General features: G+C 30.3%; 1 protein-coding gene across 2 annotated transcripts in view; it reads left to right on the top strand.

Moving 5' to 3' along the window:
- Positions 1-22,872, top strand: part of LOC142328885 (serine/threonine-protein kinase NIM1-like) — a 197,269-nt gene that overhangs the window by 86,967 nt on the left and 87,430 nt on the right. For both annotated transcript variants that reach the window (XM_075373018.1, XM_075373016.1), the window contains exon 2: positions 16,686-16,781. In XM_075373018.1, the coding sequence (XP_075229133.1) occupies positions 16,727-16,781 (55 nt within the window). In that variant the 5' untranslated portion in view covers positions 16,686-16,726. The remainder of the gene's footprint in view (positions 1-16,685; positions 16,782-22,872) is intronic.

Genomic DNA, 22,872 nt, shown 5'->3' with positions numbered 1-22,872 from the left:
AATTTATATTCGTATTTCATTTATGATAATTATGAAGATTTAAAAATGGAATTCTCGAAAAAGTTTTAGATTTCAAATTAAAAAATTGTTAACTTTTAGATTACTAAGTTAAAATGAATAGTATAATAATTTATTTGTGCATTTTTTTTTGAAATTAGGTTTTTCAAGTATTTTTGTAACGTTAAAAAAATAATAATAAAAAAACTATGATACGACATAGATTTTTTTTAAATTGATAAAAATACGAGTATATTATTCGACAATGCTTGCTGTTTATCCAAACTAAAGGTCAACACGGGTTCTACCTATGTTATGTTATATAAAAATAAATAAGTCTTTTATTTGGTTTCAATTTTAAATTTTTATATTTACAGAAATGAAAAATTACACAAATTGTACGTAGATAAAAATAAAATTTTTATCACATTTTTTACGTGATATAAAATATTACATAAAATAAAAATTTCATATTTTGTGTGTAAATTAAATATGTAGATAATAAAATAAGTAATAAAAATATTATGTAAATTTTAAGTAGCACATGAGCTATCTGCTACGAATATATTGTTCCTTCATTTAACTGTCATTTGTTTAACTTTTATATTTGAAACCAGGCCGATTCACTGGACAACATAAAATTTGGAACTGAAAAGGAAGTAGGTGTTTTATACGGTATTTTATATGCTGAATCTGAATATGTTATCCGAACCAACCCATCACATAACGTTCTTAGGTTACATCCTCTCAAATTTATCCCCCACGTTCACGTTTTCCTTTCCTTCTCCTGAATCGTGTAGTAATGAATCCCGCGATGTCGTATTCACGTTCTCCGTGTAACATTGTATAACGTTGTCAGGATTTAAGTGTACCCACCACTTCCTCACATTCACGCCTCGCTGTTTCCCATCTGCGGCATTCGAAGATAAGATACCCAGGGGTGTCTGTCTCTCCACAGTATGTGCATTCATAATCCTCGACTTTCCTTCTCGTGTGGAGGTATTCTCGGAACCCTCCATGGCCCGTCAGGAACTCGGTATACCAGTAATTTAGCTCCGCGGATGGAGCTGTCGTCTGTTCGTGTTACACGGACGGGTGGTAGTGAGGAGACTCGGGAATCCCTGATCCCTAAAGCTGGAAAAATACCTCCACTGGAGATAAGGTGAAAAAAGGACCGGTCCTGTGTGGGGAGGGGGTGAGGACAGCCTCCTGCTGAGCTGTCGTTCGTCCGCGCTTGCGTGGATGGGCAACGGTGATGATTGCCGGGAACTCGGATCCTCCTCAAAGCTACCTCCCGGGGCAGTGTAATGCTTAATGCAGATCTAACCCCAGGAGGAAGGATCGGTGAGAGAGGAAGTTTAGTCGGAAGGGTGCAGGCACACATACGCATTCTTAATAATATCTTGCGGAACCTGTTAACGAGCCCGATACTCAGTACGTGAATGGTATTCCTCCGGCTCATCGAGAAAAAACCCTCAAATCTATTTGTTCCATCATTTGTGGAACAAAGAATACGAATAAGTTAGTACGTCTGTTTGTTTGCTTATTTACGTCTGATTTATATTGTGATGCATGCTCTGGATTTGTATTTGATACATAACAATCGAATGACGTCATTTCATGTCAAGCCAGACATGTATAGACATGTCAGTGAGTCAAGTGATGAGTAATTCAACGTGATGAAATTTGCTTCAGTATGAATTCAGCTGTTGGTATGACTTGCTGTGTCCTTTAGTTGTGGTAGTAGTTTTATTATACACATATTATAAAGATTGTTTCATAAGTAAAGCCATAAATTTAGTGAAAGAGTTTCATGACAGAACAACTTTTGGTATTATTTTATAGAACATCATTGGCTGAAACACCAATTTGAAAACGCTGTAGATGAAGAAAAAACTATTGATCGACGACCTTTCTTGATTGAACTCGGAATGAACCAGATCCAACGGCAGTTAACAAGCAAAGAATATTCCAAAGAATCTACGTGTGTTAGTATGTTCACATGCGAAGACGCAACCTCAGAAGAAGTACAGCCCCAACTGGTTGCAAAACAATGTTATTTTTGTAGTCATAGCGATAATACGTACTTTACAGTTTGTGTGGAAAATGTAAGAAAGCATTTTGCAAGGCCCACAGAATTGCAACAGTACCTGCACTGACGATGATTATTAGGTAAGGAAAAATCATCAAAAATTACCAAAGATAAATACCCTGTATTCCTTTTATTTTTAACTTTTTCTTTAAATAAACTGATTTAATATAATTAATAACACCAGTGTAAAACATTTTTTACGATAAATAATAATTCAATAACAATAAAAATATTAAAAAAAACCATGAAAAAATATCAGAAGTTATTAATGAAATTACATTTTATGTACTTTTCATTAAAAAAAAAAAAAAAAAATGTGTATATGTAATGTAATAGGTGTACAAGAAAGTCATGTGATGTCCACATTCGATTTTTTATATATTTCAAACTTTTTTTAATTTACTCAAAAATGAAATTTTATCTAGTTTTTCTAGCAATTTAATAAAGCTTATTTAAACCATACTTAAACAGAAATTATAAATTTTATAACTACTATATTAAAAAAATAATATCAACTAGTAACTTAAATATATCTGCAGGATATGATCTTTGAAATCATTAAGTCATATTACAATTCAAATTGCGCAATTATTTACACTTACATACATTTAATACTGCTACGTTTTACAACTGATAATAATAATTAAAAAAATAACGTTTTTGAACCGTTGGTATTTATAAATTGTTTTAAAATTTATTTTAGCCTGAAATTTTGAATATTAATATCATGATTTTATATTTATTAATATTAAATATAAATGGATACCGGCTTTCTCTGGTAATTGGGTTTTAATTAACCGCACATCTCTGGATGTGCGGTTAATGGATGTGCGGATGGTCGACCTGAGACGATACAAGAGTACACTTCAATTACATTCATACATATCATCCTCTGAGGTAATACCTTACAGTAGTCCCGGAGGCTAAACAGAAAAAAGAGAGCCTGTAGAAAGTATTTTTAAAGCTTATTTGTTTTATTGTAGATAATGTATACATCTAAAAATTTATGCAAAAGACATATCTTGAAATCGATCAACATATTTAAATATAATTCATTCATATCAGCATTTTAATGCTACCCGATTAAGAAAATAAGATTGACAACGATTTAAACTATTCCGTAATACAATCACTTTAAAATTTCGTTCGTCGTATAAAATTAAAATTAAATATTTTCGGATAAGTAAAAAGTAAAATTAAAATTTTTTCAATAAAAAGATATACATGAAATAATAGATTTTAGGTTAAAAAAATTATTAAGTACAAGCTAAAAAATGAGGAACAAAAGAAAAATTCATCTCATATCTAATAATGATAATAGCTTTGCTAACAGAAAAGCAAGATATGAAAATAAATGCTAAATATATTTTGAAAAATAATGATAGATAACAATACATCTATTCTGCAAATTATTTGTTTATATATTATTTTTTTAACACGCACTGACTAAGTTAAAAAAATCGACACGATATCCAAGTTGAGATAGGAAAAGTTCTATTAAAACAATTAATTTGTAATCCTTTATTTTATGTAATGAGCTCCGTCAGAATTAAATATATAAATTCATGTAAGTAATTTACGTAGATATAATCTTAGATATTAACAGTTTTGTGATAATGGTTAGACAGAATAAAATTAAAAAAAAGAACGTGCGCGGGGTCATTTACTTGGCGTATTGCCATTAATCTATCCGAATATGTTTTGAATTATGACGCTGTCCTTTTTATTTATTACAAAAATTTCAACTTCATCCTTGAAAATTGAACCAAAATATTCCACCAATTTTAATTCCTCACTAGTCAATATATCCAAAGATGTTAGTTACGATTTGTCCCCGACATTTGTTGAATCCTTTTAACTGTATGAAAGGAAGCTTGTAGTAAAGGAAACATGCTTATTATTAAGTTTGTTTAATAATAGATTTATGGAAAGGAAAGTTGCTGTTAGGCTTCATTTTTTTGACGTCATTATTAGATTATTATATGTTTAATATTTAAATATCTCTTGTCATTGTGTTGTTCAAAGTATGTTAACGTGAAACTCAGAGAAATAAGTTGGAAATCTTAAGGGAAAAAATAACAAATATTCCCAGAATTCTGGAGAATAGAATAGAATTCTCTGGCATTCCGAAGTTTATTTTTAAAGCCGAAGGTTCTGAATTTCAAATCCTAGTAAAGTTAGTTGCTTTTATATGGATTTGAATATTAGGCGGTAAATAATGGTATATACTTTGTTGGTGAGGTTCAATTAACCACATGTCTCAGGATTGGTCCGCCTTAATTTGTACAAGATTCATTTACATATCATACATATTATCTCATTGGGCCATGGAGGGGGTTGTTTACTGGTTGAACAGATTGCAACGTACACATTAGGAAAAAATAAGAATAATTCCGGAGAATCTTAACTTGAGCTAAGGTTCTTTCAAATCGATTTACTGCATTCTTTTCACTTTTTTAATAAAAAAAATTAAATATATACTCGTACATACCCTTTAAATTCTAGGGAGAATTCTGTATACTCAAAAGAGACTTATTTTCATTATATTTTGCTATATTCCGTTTCTATATTTTTTTAGAGCCTAGTTTTTTGCAAAAAGATTGTTTTTTTTAGATAGAAAGTCGTTTTTGTAGGTCTCTCCTTATTTTAAATAAAAATAAACCTGAAAAATATTAAATTAAATAAACTTAAAAAAAGCATCACCTATTTAAAAACAGGAATTGTACTATTAATGTTTTTTTTCAATTCTTTAAATTTCGATTTTATGAAGTTGGCCTTGTATTAACAGTAACTTCTGGGTAACTCTTCATTCTTAATTTGGCGTTAATTTAAATAATTCTAAATTTAAAGAATTTAAAAAGTTTATTTTTAGTTTTTAGTACCACATTTTAAAAATCAGTTTTATTTTTTTTTTCAAAAGACTTACTACGTACGACTTTAATTTTATTATTTTTAACAGTTAAATTTATATAAAATTACGGTTTTTTTTTAAACTAACGAAACGAGATTTTTTACTTTCTAAACAGTTATACGTTGAGCAACTAAAACTTAAAAATCGTTATTTCATAAAATGCTTACAACAAAGTGTTATACTTTACTGGCATTGGTTATTTATTTTTATTTATTGGAAAAATAATAATGATACATGTAAAAGTTTAAAAAAAAATTTTTTTTACTTTTTTCTGTTTTCTTACCCGTAATATTGCCCCCAAAGTATATTTTGGCCACTTCTAGTATACTACTAGCTTTTTAAAACATTTTTTTTTAAAAAATCGGTTAAAAATATAAATAAAGACATGGTTTTTTTCGAATTTTGGGAAAGAGGAAGAATTTGGGGCAACTTTTTTTTTACGGTAACATAATCATATACGCATTTACTGAAATTAATATAAAGTGAGATTATGTTTGAAAAAAATTGACCCCAAAGTAACAATCTGCCCAACCCTGGAGATATTGACCTCAAAATTTTACCAACAAATTGTCCCATATATATCCACGAATCCTTATCCCAAATTTCATTAAAATCGGTTAACCCAGTCAAAAGTTATTAAGCGTCAAACATGCCAACACATACGTATGTAAGAACATTACTCCTCACTTTTTTAATTTGTTTGGGTCTCTTGGTCATGAAACATCGAGAAATTAAAAAAATATATACCTCAGTTTTTGACTGATTACTATACTTTCCTTCTTGTAGCATAGCTCTAAAATTACGATGACGGGAAAGTAAAAATATGGTCTTTTTAATATTGTGTAAAAGAATATTCTGAAACAGAATTTATTTTAATTGATTAACTCAATATAATAGAGCATACATAGATTAGAAAAAATAACTTTGCTGTTGTTTTTTTTAATTTATTTTTTATTTTAATATTTAATTATTACTGTTAATGAACACTTCTATTTCACATAATATAAATGGCTCATTAAACAATGAACAATTAAATTATAGTGACATCTGAACTTTCTTATTTTGATTTATAAAATAAATACTGATCTTATTTAGGATTGTGATGCAATATTATTGCCATAATTAATCTAAATAAAGAAAAAAGAAAGGTGGTATAATGAACTGAAACAGTACTAATATAAAATTATAAAATATTTAACAGCCATAATAATAATAAAATGTGATACTACGTGACTTCCAACCAGAATATAATAATTATAAGATTTATTATCTCTATAGAACTGTAAATGTAAAATTAGCTCAATTATGTAATCATTATTATCTTTATACTGCAATAGTTTGGAATATCTCAGTTTAAACCTAACCTGTTTGTTATTCTTGCTCAGAATTTAAATTACTCGTGGAGTTATCAATTCTAAAATATTTTGTTTTAAAATATTATTTCTACGTATTTTTTTTTTTAGTCCAGTTAAATTCATACCGTTAAAATAAGATTAACTTCATCTAAAATTAGGTTCATGAGTATTGATGAATTCAAATAATAATAATAGTCAGGCTAGTAATAAAGTACTCTTATTCTTAAGTGAAGCACAGAAGGTCAGCGGAAAATGCCAGGATGCCGTTGAGATTTTCCATTGCCTTGTAAATATTTAAAGATACGTAATTTATTTGTCACTTTATAAATCTGATAAAAAGAAAGTAAAATATAAAAAACTATTTTAGTAAACTTTGTAAAAAATAAAAAAAAGCTGACAACACAGTTGTAGGATTTTCCCGTCACGCCGCTTTTTTTTATTCACGGCTTACACGCACATACACAAACAACTTAAGTTAAAATATTTATAATTTTATTTAAATATATTATTTTTCGTTTATTTAACTCAATGGTTGTAACTAAAACGCGCGCGCATACCGTATTTCATTCGCGTGGGTACGGGGGTACTAGCGGCCACTTTAAATACTTCTTTATACTTTAAACATTATTCATTTATTTATTTCTTACACTCACCTGTGGCGTTACAACATACCCGGCGACTACAGCAGCTGTACGTCAGTGCTACACTAGCGCTCCTCGTGGTGAGAGGGTGGTACTAATGACAGACTATACCCACTTAGCCAGTAGTTTATTTAGAGCATTTTTTCTTGTGGAAGTACGATTTTGCAAAAGATTAAAAAAAAAATATTATGTTTTAATTGTTAACAAATATGCCTAAGAAAAATAAGACCTTAATTAGGCGAAATCTCGAGATACTGAGGGTGACCTTGCTGTACAACCTCACCCCAGGTTGACCTTTTAAGTTGAAAATTTAATGACATATAGAAGTAATGTGACAAGGTAGGACAAAATCGGTCCAGTGGTTTAGGAGATGTAAGTTGATTTAGAGGCCAACGCCGAACACACACACGTACATACGAATATCCGGAAAATTTCTATCCGGTTTTTTGGGTTCCTTAGGTGTCAAAACCTGAAGATCTGGTGAAAAGCGCCCAAACTGGATCGATTACAATACTTTTCCTTTATTTATTTTCCTTTTTATTTATTTAATGAAGTTAATAATTCTTATAATTAATGCTTGCTATTCTTAAGATACAGTACAGAAAAATGTGACTTCGAATTTTTCCAAATGAATAAGCGAGCCCAAAAAAAAATATTTTCCGTCGAAATTTTAATATTTTCAGATAAACAGCCTTTGTTTTCTTACGTAGTATTTTTAGAACAACTCATAGGCAATAAGGGGACGGTGACTTTATTTACAGCAGAACAATTTAATAAAGTCATATTATTTTAACTCGCTTTAACAATAATTAAAAATTTCCGACTATACTAAAAGAGATATTCTCTAAATTGGAGCTTGCAAATACTCTTCAGGTAAATATTATCTTAAGACCATTTTCGTGTTTTTTTGAATTTCAATATTTTAAGGTGGGACGGTGCATGGCGCAGCGGCACAATCAAGACATCTGTTTTTACATGTGCGACGCACATACAATAAAAAAAAGAGAGAAACGAAACACGGTCACTTCCTAGTAGTGTTTGTCGGGTAACGATTACAGCCGGGCAAAATACATTTTTTCCCTACCAAGTACGGGTAACCAGTTACAACTAATATTTTTAAGATGGAGGCCGACTGTTTGGAAACCCACATTCTTAGATCACTCGAAGTTTAGGCCTTTTTTTACCATTTTTTAAACATAACAAGGAGCGACTGGTAACCGCCTAGAAGACGTTGCCTTGATCGCACCCGTGTGTCGCGGCGTAGATTGCCAACTTTGTCTCCAGTCCCATCTGGACCTCCCATCGGGGTCCCCCTGAATCATGAGAGTATCCCGACCTCCTCTTCCGGACGGCCGAGGTACCTCTCCACAGGAGGGCTTTTTCTTCTTTTTTCTTTTTCTGTTTAACCTCCGGGAATTACCGTTCAGGTATTATTTCAGAGGATGAATGAAGATGATATGTATGATTGTAAATGAAGTATAGTCTTGTAAAGTCTCAGTTTGACCGTTCCTGAGATGTGTGGTTAATTGAAACCGCCAAAGAACACCGGTATTCACGATCTAGTATTCAAATCCTCAGGAGGGTTACCCTTCCCGTTCCTAATCTACTTGGGGTCCGGGTATGCACCCCACGCATACCCCCCTATCTAGCGCGCCCTTCCCTCATACCACAAGGGTCCTTTTTGCGTCATCAGAACGCTCAGACCAGACACTATTACGTGTGACTGAGCCCAGACGCCCTCAAAAAAAGGCTTCCTTCCTGGCGCTACACGGTTCCGCGCTTCTACCCGGCTTCCTGAATTTTTTAACCCTTCAGTCCTTAAGTTAAGGGCTGTACTAACAAACTGTTTCTATAAAGATATTACAATACACTTATAGTTTTTATAAATTTAACGGCTTTAAGTTTTATCTATTATTATTATTATTATTTCTATTCTCACAAACATGTTCTACTAGTGAAAATAATGAAAAAAGGTTCAATATAATCATAGGTCTGGAAACGCTTTGTTATAGAGTTATGATTTTATGTAAGATTTTGTCCGGAGTTTAGCTCTTTTAATAAAAAGAAGCCTTATTGTAATTTTTGGGTTCAAAAATTAAGGAGTAAAATTGATGGTTTCTTAAGTAATTTGTGCTAGGAAATAGGATAAAACCGGTTCCAATATTGTAACTTAAGTATCTTTTAACGTATCCGACGTAGAACACAAAATTCGGTGTCAAAAAAACAATTTTTTTAGGTTTATAGTACAATAGCTTTGTTAGATGACTAATAAATGAGTAAGATTTACAACAAAACTTGTAGAGAATTTAATTCTGAGAAAATTAATCTAAATACAGTCAATAAAAACTTTTAAAAATCGGTTTATTATTGTAGCAAAACAGACGAAAATAGACAGAAGATCGTATTATTCTTTCCAAAAATTACAGCAGGGCTTTTTTTTATTAGAAGAGCTGAAATCCGGGCGAAATCTTTCGTTAACCGTCACTCGAAAACAAAGCACTCGAAACAAAGGTTTCCAGACCTATGGTTACATGAAGTTTTTTTCATTTTCACCAATAGAACATGTCCTGAAAGTTTCTCTATTTCTTCGCTTGGAAACTCACTCTCTCTCTCTCTCTATATATATATATATATATACTGTCTCTATTATGCACATTTTTTTAACTGGTGTTTCCAGTTAATATTTTTTTTGTAACCGGGTTCCAGGTAATTCTGGGCTTGAGCCGAGTTCTTTGGTTTTCTATGTTTATAATGAGCCAAATGTTCTTTTATTATGCTTTCAATCTCTTTTAATATTTGCCTTAATATCCTAAATTACAATTATTATCTTCACAGATCAGTTTATAAATGTTTGCTCTTTTCAAGGGTTTAGTTTATCTTTAGCGTTTCCGAAAATAGAGTTCGCTTTCTTAAGCGTAGCCACGGTAACGTTAAACTTGTGATTTTTTTAAATATCTTTTATCTTCCTGCTACGCAGAGGGCAGTGTGCAGTTTTTATCCACGGTTTTTTGAGTTCTCTTTTCTATTGTTCTGAAAATAGTTTTGGCACATTTTTGAAATTTCTTGTAGATTTTTTTCCAGTATGTTGTCAATGGTCTTCAAGTAAAAACCATTAACTCTATTTTTAATAAAATTTATTTCTCTAGGATGAGGTTCCAGATCAAGTGACATCCGCTTTGTCTTATAAACTATTGTATTAAAAGCTAACATTTTATATAATGTAGTCAATTTTCAAACAAAAAGTAGTTTTCACATTCTATAAAAATCTGTCACGAATGTACAAACACATGTACTTGTATAGAGGAATCGTGTATTCTTAATATTTTCATGTCTGTTCGACATTTTTTAAAGGTACATGTTTCTTTAAAGGAAAATGCTTGTAGGAAGATTGTGAGGACAAATTTGTTTCAAAAGTACTTTGATTGGAGAGAGCTTGAACAATATGAAGTGGTAGCTTATTTATAAATATTTTAGCTGCAAATTAAATTCATCATGGCCGCCTAAGTTTCACACGCATCTTCACTTCATTTCACTCAATAATGCTACTTTAATGGAAATAAAATATTATCGGGTGCGAAAATGGGATCATAACATACTGAGAGTTCAGACCCGTCCAACATTGCCGTAAGAGAATTACTGGGCTTCAGTTGCCGATTCATCGTCCAAGGCGCCGAAATCAATTAATCACAAGATCTGATCAAACGTAGGACCATTTTAAGCGTAGACTGGTTGAAGGAAAATACATTATTTTCAAATATTTCAGGTTCAAAAGCGAAATGATCTGGGCAGAGTATTTTATAAATAATCTTCTTAACAATTCATTTGCATGTACATATATATATTTTTTAGCTATTGTGTTTGTTTAATTTCATAATTTAATAAATGTTATTGTGCCATTAATCGTTCATATTGATCCATCCTTATCCAGTTCAGGAATTTTTTGAATTTTGTCACGACTTCTTTTCGGCTTGAAATGAAATATTTCAATGATTAATTGATGATAATTCAATTTTTTAATTTTAAACTAAAATTTAGAACCACCCACTCCGGCTTTAAATTACTTCATGGAAACATTGCCAACATACACACCTCAGTATTCACGAATGGATATTTTCCTTGAGTTTTATTTAATGTTAAATTAACATTAATTTACCAGGATATAACATAGGGGTGGACGTTAATTGACTACGCCCTAGCCGTCACATTATTGCCACCCACCTAAACGTAAGATTTAAAGTATTATTAAACATTCGAATTTAAAAAATTAATAGCGTTCTACGAAACAAGACTCCGGGTCTTTAGGAATTAACGTATTAAAAAGAGGCGTTAGCTGAATAAATATCAGTAAACTGTATAGTTAACAATATGTAGTTAAAGGTTCATGATGATATGCCATAAAATTTTGTTATTATCTTAATTATGCATATTGAATTTTAAAAGAAAATTCTTTATAAATAATATAAGTAAAATAAATTTAAAAAAATTAGCTTTTCTGTTTAATTTTTTAATTAATTTAATTTAAACTTATATTTCCAAAATATAATGAAAATAATTAAAAAATAAATACCTCCAATAATTGAAATCAGACTGTGATAAAAACAACCTTTATCTTGATAAAATCAGAGCGTTTTTGTATGTCTGTCAGGATTGATATAAAAGGAAAATACACAAAAAACAGGATTATAAAATATTTTTTGGCCTATGTTGTATCTCATACTATATTTAAAACAAAAAAAAAATAAATAAATATTTTGTCAAAGGTTATCTTATTCGTAAATATTTACGGATTAAGGATTGTCATGTTAGAAGTAATAATAACAATAATTATAGTAATAATAAAGATTCTGATGTTAATTCCTAAACCCAAACCTTTTTATTATTACTCATTACTCAAATATTATGCATTGTTAGTGAGTGAATGAGCGAGTGGGTCACTTGCGAGGTCGGTCATTCCGTCCGGTCGGTCGATAACTTGGAATTGTTAATGTGAATGAAACAACAATCGAAACAAAACACTATCGAGAATTGAATAATAAGTGGACTGAACCTAACAACAACAGTAGTTACTTCTATACTAAACTGCCTCCCTCTATAATGGACTTGACCTTTGTATGAGTTTTGTCACAATAACAAATTATCTAATTTTTGTGATCACTGACAGCTGTTTTGTTTATGGGAGATAAAAAAAAAATCTAGTATTGTTTATGTTTATTTATGCTGTTTATATTTATGCGTTTCTAGATTTATTGAATCTGAGGTTTTGACCTTTAAATCTAAAGGGTTTTAAACCTTTTTATTAATTCTAAAGGTTTCAATCTTTAGTTTCTTTAGTTTATAGACTTTATCTTTTAATAAATGACTATTATTCTAAGTTCTGATTTCTAAAGTAAATTTATTAGATTTAATTTTAAGTAAAGCTTTTTTTTATATGACAATATCGGATTTCCTTTTAAAAATTAATTTTTATAAAAAAAAAGTTCACTATATTCTTTTTTTTAATTTGTTACTATTATCCTTTAAAGGAAACATATTAAACTTAAAAATTTCGGTTTTGATTTGTTTGTATCTTTAGTTTTAAAAATGTGATGTGTACACCATATGACTCGTACGCCTATAAAATTATATTAACATATAATTAAAATATTATATTATATTAACATATTTTTTAAAACGAAAAGTACATAAAATTTTATTTCATTAATAAGTCCTGATATTTTTTCATAATTTTTTTTATTGTTATTATTGAGTTATTATTTATCGTAAAACTTTATACAATCAGAGGTTAATAATTATTAATAAATTAAAATATTTAAACTTAAAAAAAGTAAAAAAAGCGAGAAGATGTCCGATGTGCCTTTCCCTTATAAGATCCATATATCTCAATAATTACATTTTCATTTAACTATAACTCTGGAACCAATGAAAATAAGCACCACTTATTATATAAGTTGAAAAGCTCTCAATGAAGGCTTATTATTGCAGTTAAGAAAAAGTCCAAAATCCAAATGTTTTTGGTTTTTGAATTTTTCAGAATCATTTTGGAGGAACGAAAAATAATTTGGGAACTATTCTAGGGTTTGAAATAAGGAAAATGATTCATAAAAAACATAAATTCGAAATCGCTTTATTATCGACTTACGGCTAGCAAAATATTTCGCCGGGATTTCAGTTCCTCCGGTGAAATGAGCTCAGATTGAAATTTGGTTAGTATGTGAGTTGAGTGCATATTTTGCTGCTAGGCGCATGTGAGTGTGTGCGCGCGGCGAGTGCATGTGGTTGATGGGCGTCTCTTTCGAGAGTGCCTTTCGTGCTTGGTGTTTCTTTCCATTTGAGTTCTTGCGATGTCTGTGTCTGTGCGTTGGCGGGATGTGTACCCGTGTGTGTGTTTGAGGAGGTCTCACATGCCTGTGGGAGTGATTTGCTTGGCTGGAACTGTTTTTGATATTCTTTTCTGATGCGCGTGATGATATTATTTTGATGTTTCCTTGTCGTGAACAATTGTGTGTGTGGGGACTTTACCCCCCCCCCCCCAAAGTAATGCTCTACCAGTTGTTCCAGGGGGGAGGGTTGCCAGAGGTGGAGGTTCACATGGTAGAACATAAGCACTTTATAACATCCTGCGGAACCTGTTAACAAGTCCGACACTGCTAAGGCGCCCGTAAAAAAAAGAAGATATATTGTTGAAAAGCTCTCAATGAGGGCTTATTACTGCAGGTAAGAAAAACTCCAAAATCCAAACGTTTTGGATTTTGGGCTTTGTTGGACACTTTTGGTCAAGTAGATTGCATTCAAAAGGGGAGGAGCACTATGAGATGTTACAACAGCCCTAAATCCACAATTTCAACATCCTACGGCTAATCGTTTTTGAGTTATGCGAGATACATACATACGTACAGACGTCACCCCGAAAATAGTCAAAATGGATTCAGGGATGGTCAAATGGAAATTTCCGTTGAAATCTGAATACCGAAATTTTTCGCCCTCACAATACTTCCTTTACTTCGTACAAGAAAATAAAAAACATTTAAAAAAATAAAAAAGGTGATGAAATCTGAAACCAAAATTTTTCCATCACAATACTTGCTTTACCTCGTACAAGGATGTAAAAATCGAGATTCATAAATAACAATTAATTATTTTTATTGGTAACTGGTTCCTGGTTATTGAATTAACTGCTGTAACAATTCGATTTCGCAGATCTTGAAGAGTAGCGGGCTTAATTGGTAAACCCACCGGGTTGGTGTAGTGGTTAACTCGTCATCGCAAATCAGCTGATTTCGAAGTCGAGAGTTCTAAGGTTCAAATCCTAGCAGAGGCAGAAATAACTGTTTTACGGATTTGAATACTAGATAGTGGATACCAGTTTTCTTTGGTGTTTAGGATGCAGTTAAGCACACACATCTCAGGAATGGTTGACCTGAGTTTGTACAAGACAACACTTCATTTACATTTATATATAACATCCTGATTCATTCTGTTAAGTAATACCTTAAAGTAGTTCAGGAGGCTAAACAGAAAAAAAGATAACCCTGAAGTAAAAGGTTACATTTATATATTTTTGTTGTTTATATTCTAATGTCTACATAATATAAACGACCAATATTATTACATTTACTATTTAAAAATTAAATTATCTCTTAAAAAATTAAAGAGATAAAGCACTTCATTTAATACTACGTGATATAAAACATCCCTAGCTTATAAAACCAAACCCACCGGGTTGGTCTAGTGGTGAACGCGTCTTCCCAAATCAGCTGATTTGGAAGTCGAGAGTTCCAGCGTTCAAGTCCTAGTAAAGCCAGCTATTTTTACACGGACTTGAATACTAGATCGTGGATACCGGTGTTCTTTGGTGGTTGGGTTTCAATTAACCACACCTCTCAGGTATGGCCGAACTGAGAATGTGCAAGACTACACTTCATTCACACTCATACATATCATCCTCATTCATCCTCTGAAGTATTATCTAAACGGTAGTTACCGGAGGCTAAACAGGAAAAAGAAAAGGTGAAAGCTTATAAAACCAAAATTTATAACGAAACACGAATAATACACGTGTACTCGCTTAAAATATGAAAACTAAAATTAAATTTAATATTATATTATAATACAATACAAATATTATGACAGCTTACACTTTACTATCAACGCATCACTTTATGTTTAAATGACTTGAAAATAATGACGTGATATTTAATAATTAAAGGTCCTATTTTTAATATAAACGAGGTCATGGTTTTAAATGGACTCAAAATCAGTAAAAGATCTTTAATAATTAAAAACTAATTATTGATTTATTTTTATGTAAAATGTCTATTTTTCAAACCGAATGAATTATCCAGTTTTAAGGGGTTGTAAAACCCTCCAAATTACATAATAGTTTATTTCATTATATTTTTTGACAATCTAATGTCTAATGTTGTATTGTAATGGGTACCATGATTCGACTTCCGGAAAATTTCAACATATCTTCGCGTTTCACATTCCCCAGACACCAAAACTACCGTTACCTCAAAAGTTTATATTACATATATATACTTCACTTTCTTGTGAACACGATAACTGCCGTAATTTTCCGCCAATCACTTTTAAATTGTTCCTTAAAAATAACTGTTTTGAAAATCTTGGTCGAGTTTGTTAACGGCCAAAATCGGAACATGGGAATGGAAATGGTAGGGCTTTTTCGAAAAAACGAAATATCGCTATAACTTTCTTATTAAGTAAAACATCGAATTCGTTTAAATTTCCTATAATTCTTTGTATAAGGGTCTAAAACTTATGTAAGTAAAGCTTTTGTTATCACCAACCATCGGCCCAGGTGGTGGAAAAGTGGGGGTTTGAAGACAAAACCATCATACCTCTCTTAATAATCACAGTATCGAATCGGTTTAAAGTGGTCGTTAGTTCTCTAAATATTGCCTAAAATCTTTGTCTGAAACAATTTTTGATATGACCAACCCTTACGGCAAGAGATGATCAAACTTTTGCTAGAATTGTAAAAAGATCGGGGGAAGTTGTCGTATGCTAAACATGTGAAAATTTTTTTCACATGCAACCATTTTCGTATTGAGTAAATTTGAAGTTTTTCTTAATTTTAAGGTGGAAATCTTTTTTATCCCCTACTTAGCACCGGTGAAATGTACCTCCGTCTTCCGGCGTGCCGAAAGGGATTTTTTGTATATATTTTTTTATTTCTTTCGTCTATTTTTAATAATTCCTTAATACAATGATAATTATTTATAAATTGAAATATGCATCCAGTTATAAATTTTTTTTTCTGTAAATGGTTCGTGAGCGTTCTCATTATTATTTTATTTCAGTAACCGTTTAATATACTTCATTCTTTATAAGTAGGTAATAATAAAATTGAATTAAGGTTTAAATTTGCCATCAGATCGCGTTACGATTGCCTGATTACAGATTTATAGAATACATAATTTAGTGTAACGGTACTATTCAAAACTGTGATTTACTACCTATAAAAATTTAATCTGAGGTTTATGAAACCATGATTTATTGGTATTACTTTCCTTGTAGATTCTATTTTTGTTTTAATTTTAATAATATTATAAATTTTAATTAATTATTCAAGCTTATTTTTAATTTAATGTTAGTTTAATTATAATTTATATTATATGTTTTTTGTTTCTAATATTATTAATTTTAAAGAATGTTATTTTATTTTACAGAATGTGGGGGATGGGGCGACCCCAAAATATGTTGGAATGAGATGCCACTTTCAGAAGCTGTCCCCAATAATTTGGACAACGGAGCACCAAAAACAAGTGTGTATTATCTATTATTGCATTTATATATTGTACTCTGTTTGCTTTTTTAATTTATCATTATTTATATTAATTATTTTATTACCTTTTTATAAAATCATTCTTTAAAAAGGTCACTAAAAATATTTTTTTAGTGGTTTTCATTGAAATAGTGAGCTTATAATAGTTATATTAGCGGCAGACAGACCTGGACTAGTATGCCAACTTAAAAACTATTATTAATGCGTATAAAAGATTTGAATGGCAGAAAGACTTCTGGGATAGATGGGATACCTGCAGAATTACTGCGCAGTGCAGGTGAAGAAGCGGTAGATAGATTATACAAACTGATAGGGACAAGGGAAGCAATTTTAGCGCTCACATAGTAGAGGGAAGGTTAAAGAAAAGCAAACCGAAATACATCATTTTTATAAACTTAGAAAAGAAATTTGATAACGTACACTGGAATAAAATGTTCAGCATTTAAAAAAAATTAGGGTTCAAGCAAAATTGCTAATATTAACAGGAACCAAACTGCAACAGTAATAATTGAAGAAAATAAGAAAGAAGCCGTAATAAAACAGGGAGTCCGACAAGGATGATCCCTGTCACCGTTACTTATATATATGTAGAGAGAGAGAGAGCGCAGCTTATATCTTATATCTTTTCGTTTTAGTTCCTTGTACAAAATAAAGATCGAGAAAAATTACGGTTTTCAGATTTCAACGGAAATATCCATTTTGACCATCCCTGAATCTATTTTTATTAGTTTCGACGTGACGTCTGTACGAACGTATGTATCTCGCATAACTCAAAAACGATTAGTCATAGGATGTTGAAATTTAGAATTTAGGACTGTTGTAACATCTAGTTGTACACCTCCCTTTTTGTTTGCAAACGACTGAACCAGAAGTGTCCAAAACAGCTCAAAAAAAAAAATTGGATTTTGGACTTCTTCTTAACTGCAGTAATAAGTCCTCATTGAGAGCTTTTCAACGATATATCATTAGTGGTACTTATTTTCATTGGTTTCAGAGTTACAGCTAAATGAAATTTTAATTAATGAAATATTTGGATCGTACAAGCAAAAGACCCATCGGTTCGATGGGTCATATACATATATTTATTTCATCCTTTTCCTTTTAATTTAAATATATTGATTTATTAATAGTTATTAATCTCTGATTATAAAAAAAAATTACAATGATTAATAATTGAATAACAACAATAAAAAAAATATGAAAAAATCTAAAAAAAAATTAGTGAAATAAAATTTTATGTACTTTTCATTTTAATTCAAAAATTTTTACAGAGGTTAATAAATATTAAGAAATCAATATATTTAAATTAAAAAAAAAAAATGTATATGAAGTCGGATTCGAACCGATGTGTGCAGGGTCTCGAATCTTACACGTTCTCAATTGCCCCACATAACTACTTCAGGGTAATGAAAGAAAACTAATATATGTATTAAAATAAAATACTGAAACGGACACCACAAAAAAATGTTATGTCTACCACAATGCAATTGTGTAACTGTCCATTTTATTAAACAATTGGAGGATCGTATCTCACTTTCAAATGTAACAAGTTTATATAAAGTGAAGCAAAATATGTGTATATGTAATTTAATAGGCGTAGAAGGAAGTTATGTGATAGTATCAGATTTTTTTTTTTTGTTAAAAATATATTTTTACATGACTGCCCAAAAAGGGGGGTAATGTATTTAATGTATTTAGGGTGTATGTACATATGTGTGTTTGTTTCGCTGTAACAGCTCAACAGCCGAACAGATTTAGATTATAACCCCATGTTGGCATCTTTACTTTACCGGGAGTATCATAAGCTATATATATATATATATATATATATATATATATATATATATGTATTTAAATATATTTAAATAAATTTGAAAAAATTATACTATATAAAAAATTGTCACCCGCACGCTTCTTAATTTATATTAAAGAGCTATGTTTGTCAGCAATGTTTTTTTTTTTTTTTTTTGGCAGTCGTGCTTTTTAATATTTTTCTCTTGTTTAAATTCTTTTTTTGTGTTTAAATTTACTTTCGTTATTTATTATTATTATTGAGAAATAAGATTTATAATTATAAGATTTGTTATTGAGAAAATAATTAATTATCATATTACATTACATAATACAATTATAATTATTTATTTTAAAATAATATGTAAACCTGTATCTTTTATTTAATTAAACATTTTCCCATTAATTAATCTTGTTTTTAATTAATTATTTAATGAGTAATTAAATTCTATTATATAATATATTATATTGTTATGATTATATAAATGTAACTTTTTTTCTTGTTAAATACTCGTATTTTCTCATTAATTAATCTTGGTTAGAATATCATTTACTTCGATCTTCGAAACGGAGTTGTAAGTTTTATGTATTTCATTTAGATGTTTTTGTGTTTGAATACAAGCCAAGCATGACATTTTCACACGATTTACTGTTCCTTTGACTATGGCTATTCCTCCATGTAATCCTAGAAAAAGGTTGGGGGGAAAATATAATATATTTGCTTCTTAACAGAATATTTTACAAGGAGAATAAAAATTTTTGTGTCTGTTATTTTGAATGTCATCCATCCCTATGTTATGTTTTTTCAATGTTTTAAGAATGAAGGTCTAGGATTTTGTTTTATTGGTCAAGGACATAAAAAATTAAAAAAAATACAAACACTGTACAATCAGTTGTTTTATATTTTTCCTGAACACTTACAAAACAAATATTTACTTAAAAAAATGTTTATACTACATTGTATCCCTTTCTCCATTATTCTCGTTAACTTTTTTTTTTTGCTTTAAACTTAGGTACTTAAAAGGAAAAACCGAGTTGGGGGTGTTTTATTTATTTTTTATTATTAAAGAAGGAGTGATGTGCTGGTAGGTAAAAGTTAACATTCATTATATGAAAGCTTGTTCATGTAAACAAACTGTAGTGTTATTAAATATATTTGACCTCGTTTTTTTTAACATTCATTTATTAGAAACATTACCTATATTCTTTGTTTTTTATTGTTTTTCCGTATACATAATAATGTACGCGCGCGCACTACTATATATATCAATATTTCGGTCATTTATTGATGTAATTCCAAACAAGTAGAAAAAATAAAAACAAATTACGAAACTGTTACTTGTTAACTGAAATATTAATAATAATGTAAAATTAAGGAAATGCCAATTTTTTTATACTAAACAATATACAGCAAATACACATACAAAACCACAAAAAAATTAGATTAGATTAATACATTGTTAATGTATATTTTATTTGTTATATTACCAAATCACTTTTAAGAAAAACAATAATATATATTTTCATTACATTTAGATACGATTTTCGTCTTGATAATAGAATTTAAAAGTATATTACATTGTTCAGGAATAATTATTTGTAAATAATAGTTGTATTTATCACGTGAAATAAGGGGCAGGTTATGCTACATGGAATACAAAAGGAATGTAGAATTTTCTTTGGTAGGACCATAGAAAAAAAAGTATTGAAAATTCTAACAAAAACTTTAGATTTCATGTTATTTTACTTTTAATATTCAAAATTTACCAACTTTTCGATAAAACGTAAGGTATTACTTTTGGCTGCATGGTGTGAATGGGAGATGAAAATGAATTTTCAATACGTTTTGAGGTATGAGGAGTAGGAAAATACCATTCCCTTAAATTGCGCTTTCCTTTTATATATATATATATATATATATATATATATATATTTAAATATTTACGTGTAGGGTTGCATATAAAATTTTGTGGTTCAAAAATCTCCAAAACTACTAGATCAAATCCATTGAAATTTAGATTTGTTGTAGTAGTGTATCTAAAGTTGTGCAAGTAAAACTTTACATGACTAGTTGAGTCAATCTTGAGTAACGCTCAATTTAACGTCGAAAAAATTTGAGCGGACAAGTTAGAAAATATTTAACTTTATATTAAGTATTTTCAAATAACGGAAAGGCATTCTTCTTCGCAGAACTGCGCAGAAGTGATTTAGAATGGAGAAAATAAAAGTAAACATAAAGAAATATTTTTTTAAATATTTCAAATTCTTTTTTATTAATTTATTTCACTTCTAATTCTTTTCTTTTATAAATATCCTCTTCTACCGCTAGTTGTCGAGGTTACGACAGATTTCCATGCTTTCCGGTTTCCAGCCATCTGCCTCACTCGACTCCAATCTCCTCCCCGTCTCACAAAACCGTCCCTGATCTCATCCTCCTATCATATTTTGAGACTACCCTGACTTCTTCCATCTGTCTTGGTCTGCCACACCTTTCTGAGCAGCCTGTCTTTGCTTATTTTCAAGTCATACCCCACCCATCATAATTTATTTCACCCTGGTTTAAATTTTGCAAAAAAATATTATTTTTCGTATTTTTAATGATAATTCTATAATTTATACGCCGTCAAGCTAAATTGAGTTAGCTTGTCTCGATTGAAAGGTTTGACTCCCCGCTTCGCCTTTTAATCTAAATTGCAGATACAATTCATAATTTGTTCCAGTTAAATATTAAAATTTAATTATTAGTACCTTTATATATAAGAACAACGCCTTCTACGTTAATAATAAAATGAAAAAAATCATAGTAGTATTTGCAATGTGTTTGCAACTGGACGATGATTAACACTGATAAACACAATTTTGTTTCTTAACATGCGGTACATGAAACCAATCTGTTTCTTAATGCTAAAAACGAATCTGAAGTCAGAAGTTTTCCTCACCTACGTGTTCGAGTAGTTGCAAAATTTAAATTTTGAAAATGTTTTATATTGTATGATGAATGATTATAACTTAAGTTTTTTTAATTTTATATGATTACTTTATATTTGTGTGCTCAGTATATATTTTTAACTTTATTAATCGGTTGTTAACCGTGAAACAATAATTTAAGAGAACGGTTTAAAGGCAAACGAAATGCCTTTTGGTGAAATTGCCATTTGGTGCCCCTATGGTTTGGGGTGAACCAAAAAATCATCTTCACCAATTGTTATTTCTATTTAAGTAATGTTTCTGGATTTTGTCTAAACACACTGTACTTTATCATTCACTATCATCTCCAATTAGGCCTATACCTCTCAGTAAATCCATTCCGGTTTCAAAGGTTTATGAAAAAAGTGGTGAGGAAGTGGGAATTATGGAAGAAGACAACCGTAATTAAGATTTAGAATTACAGTCCAGTCAAGTTTGCGAAGTTGGAATGTACTTTTAAAAAATACAAAAATCTCGGGCCATCGAAAGATTTTTCTTAATATTGCTAAAGAAAATTATTTGGTTTACTGTACATATATTATGTTACAATTTGGGCAAATTCATGAACCTTAGGAGAGACGCACTTTTTTTTTCTTGATGAAATTCACTACAGAAACTCGAAGCTTGCGAATAGGAATATGAAATGTAATTTTTTTGCGTATGAAAAATGCCATGACCGGGATTCGAACCCGAGACCTCCGGATGAAAGGCCGACACGCTACCACACGCCCCACGGAGGCCGGCATGAAGAATCAATTTTAATTGATTCTTTCAAGCTTAAAAGCCGTTCTGCTTCGCAGTAGTAATAAATATCCTTTTATAACAATTTTTTATGGAATTAATATGAACAAAACGTATAGTCATGAAAACCGTTATTGAAAAAGTAAATTATAAAAAGTATAATTTGAACGTGTGTAGAGATTTAAAATAGTACTCCTTCTGTTAGGCATACAGTTAAGGTATACAAAACACTGTTGTTTTATTTGTGAATGGGACAGCCGAGTTAGGGATCAGCATTAGGTAATAAAATATTGGAAGAAATATGAGAACTTAACTCCTGGTGAAGAAAATCGTTATCATTATTCGTGAAAAAAATATTTTTACCGCCCCTTCATGTCAAACTGGGATTAATTAAAATAATTGAAAAAGCTATGAAGAAGGACAGTCAAGGATTCTTGTACATAAACAGAAATTCCCAAAAGTAAGTGAAACAAACATTAAAGAAGGGATTTTTTTTGGTCGACAAATAAGGGAACCGGTCAGAAATAAAATGTTGAAATCTGTGTTGACCGATGTAGAACTAATTGTTTGGA

Source organism: Lycorma delicatula, chromosome 8 (genome assembly GCF_047948215.1).
Source record: "Lycorma delicatula isolate Av1 chromosome 8, ASM4794821v1, whole genome shotgun sequence".
NCBI lineage: Eukaryota > Metazoa > Arthropoda > Insecta > Hemiptera > Fulgoridae > Lycorma > Lycorma delicatula.
The sequence above is the reverse complement of the archived record's forward strand: the minus strand, read 5'-3'. Positions and strand labels throughout refer to the sequence as shown.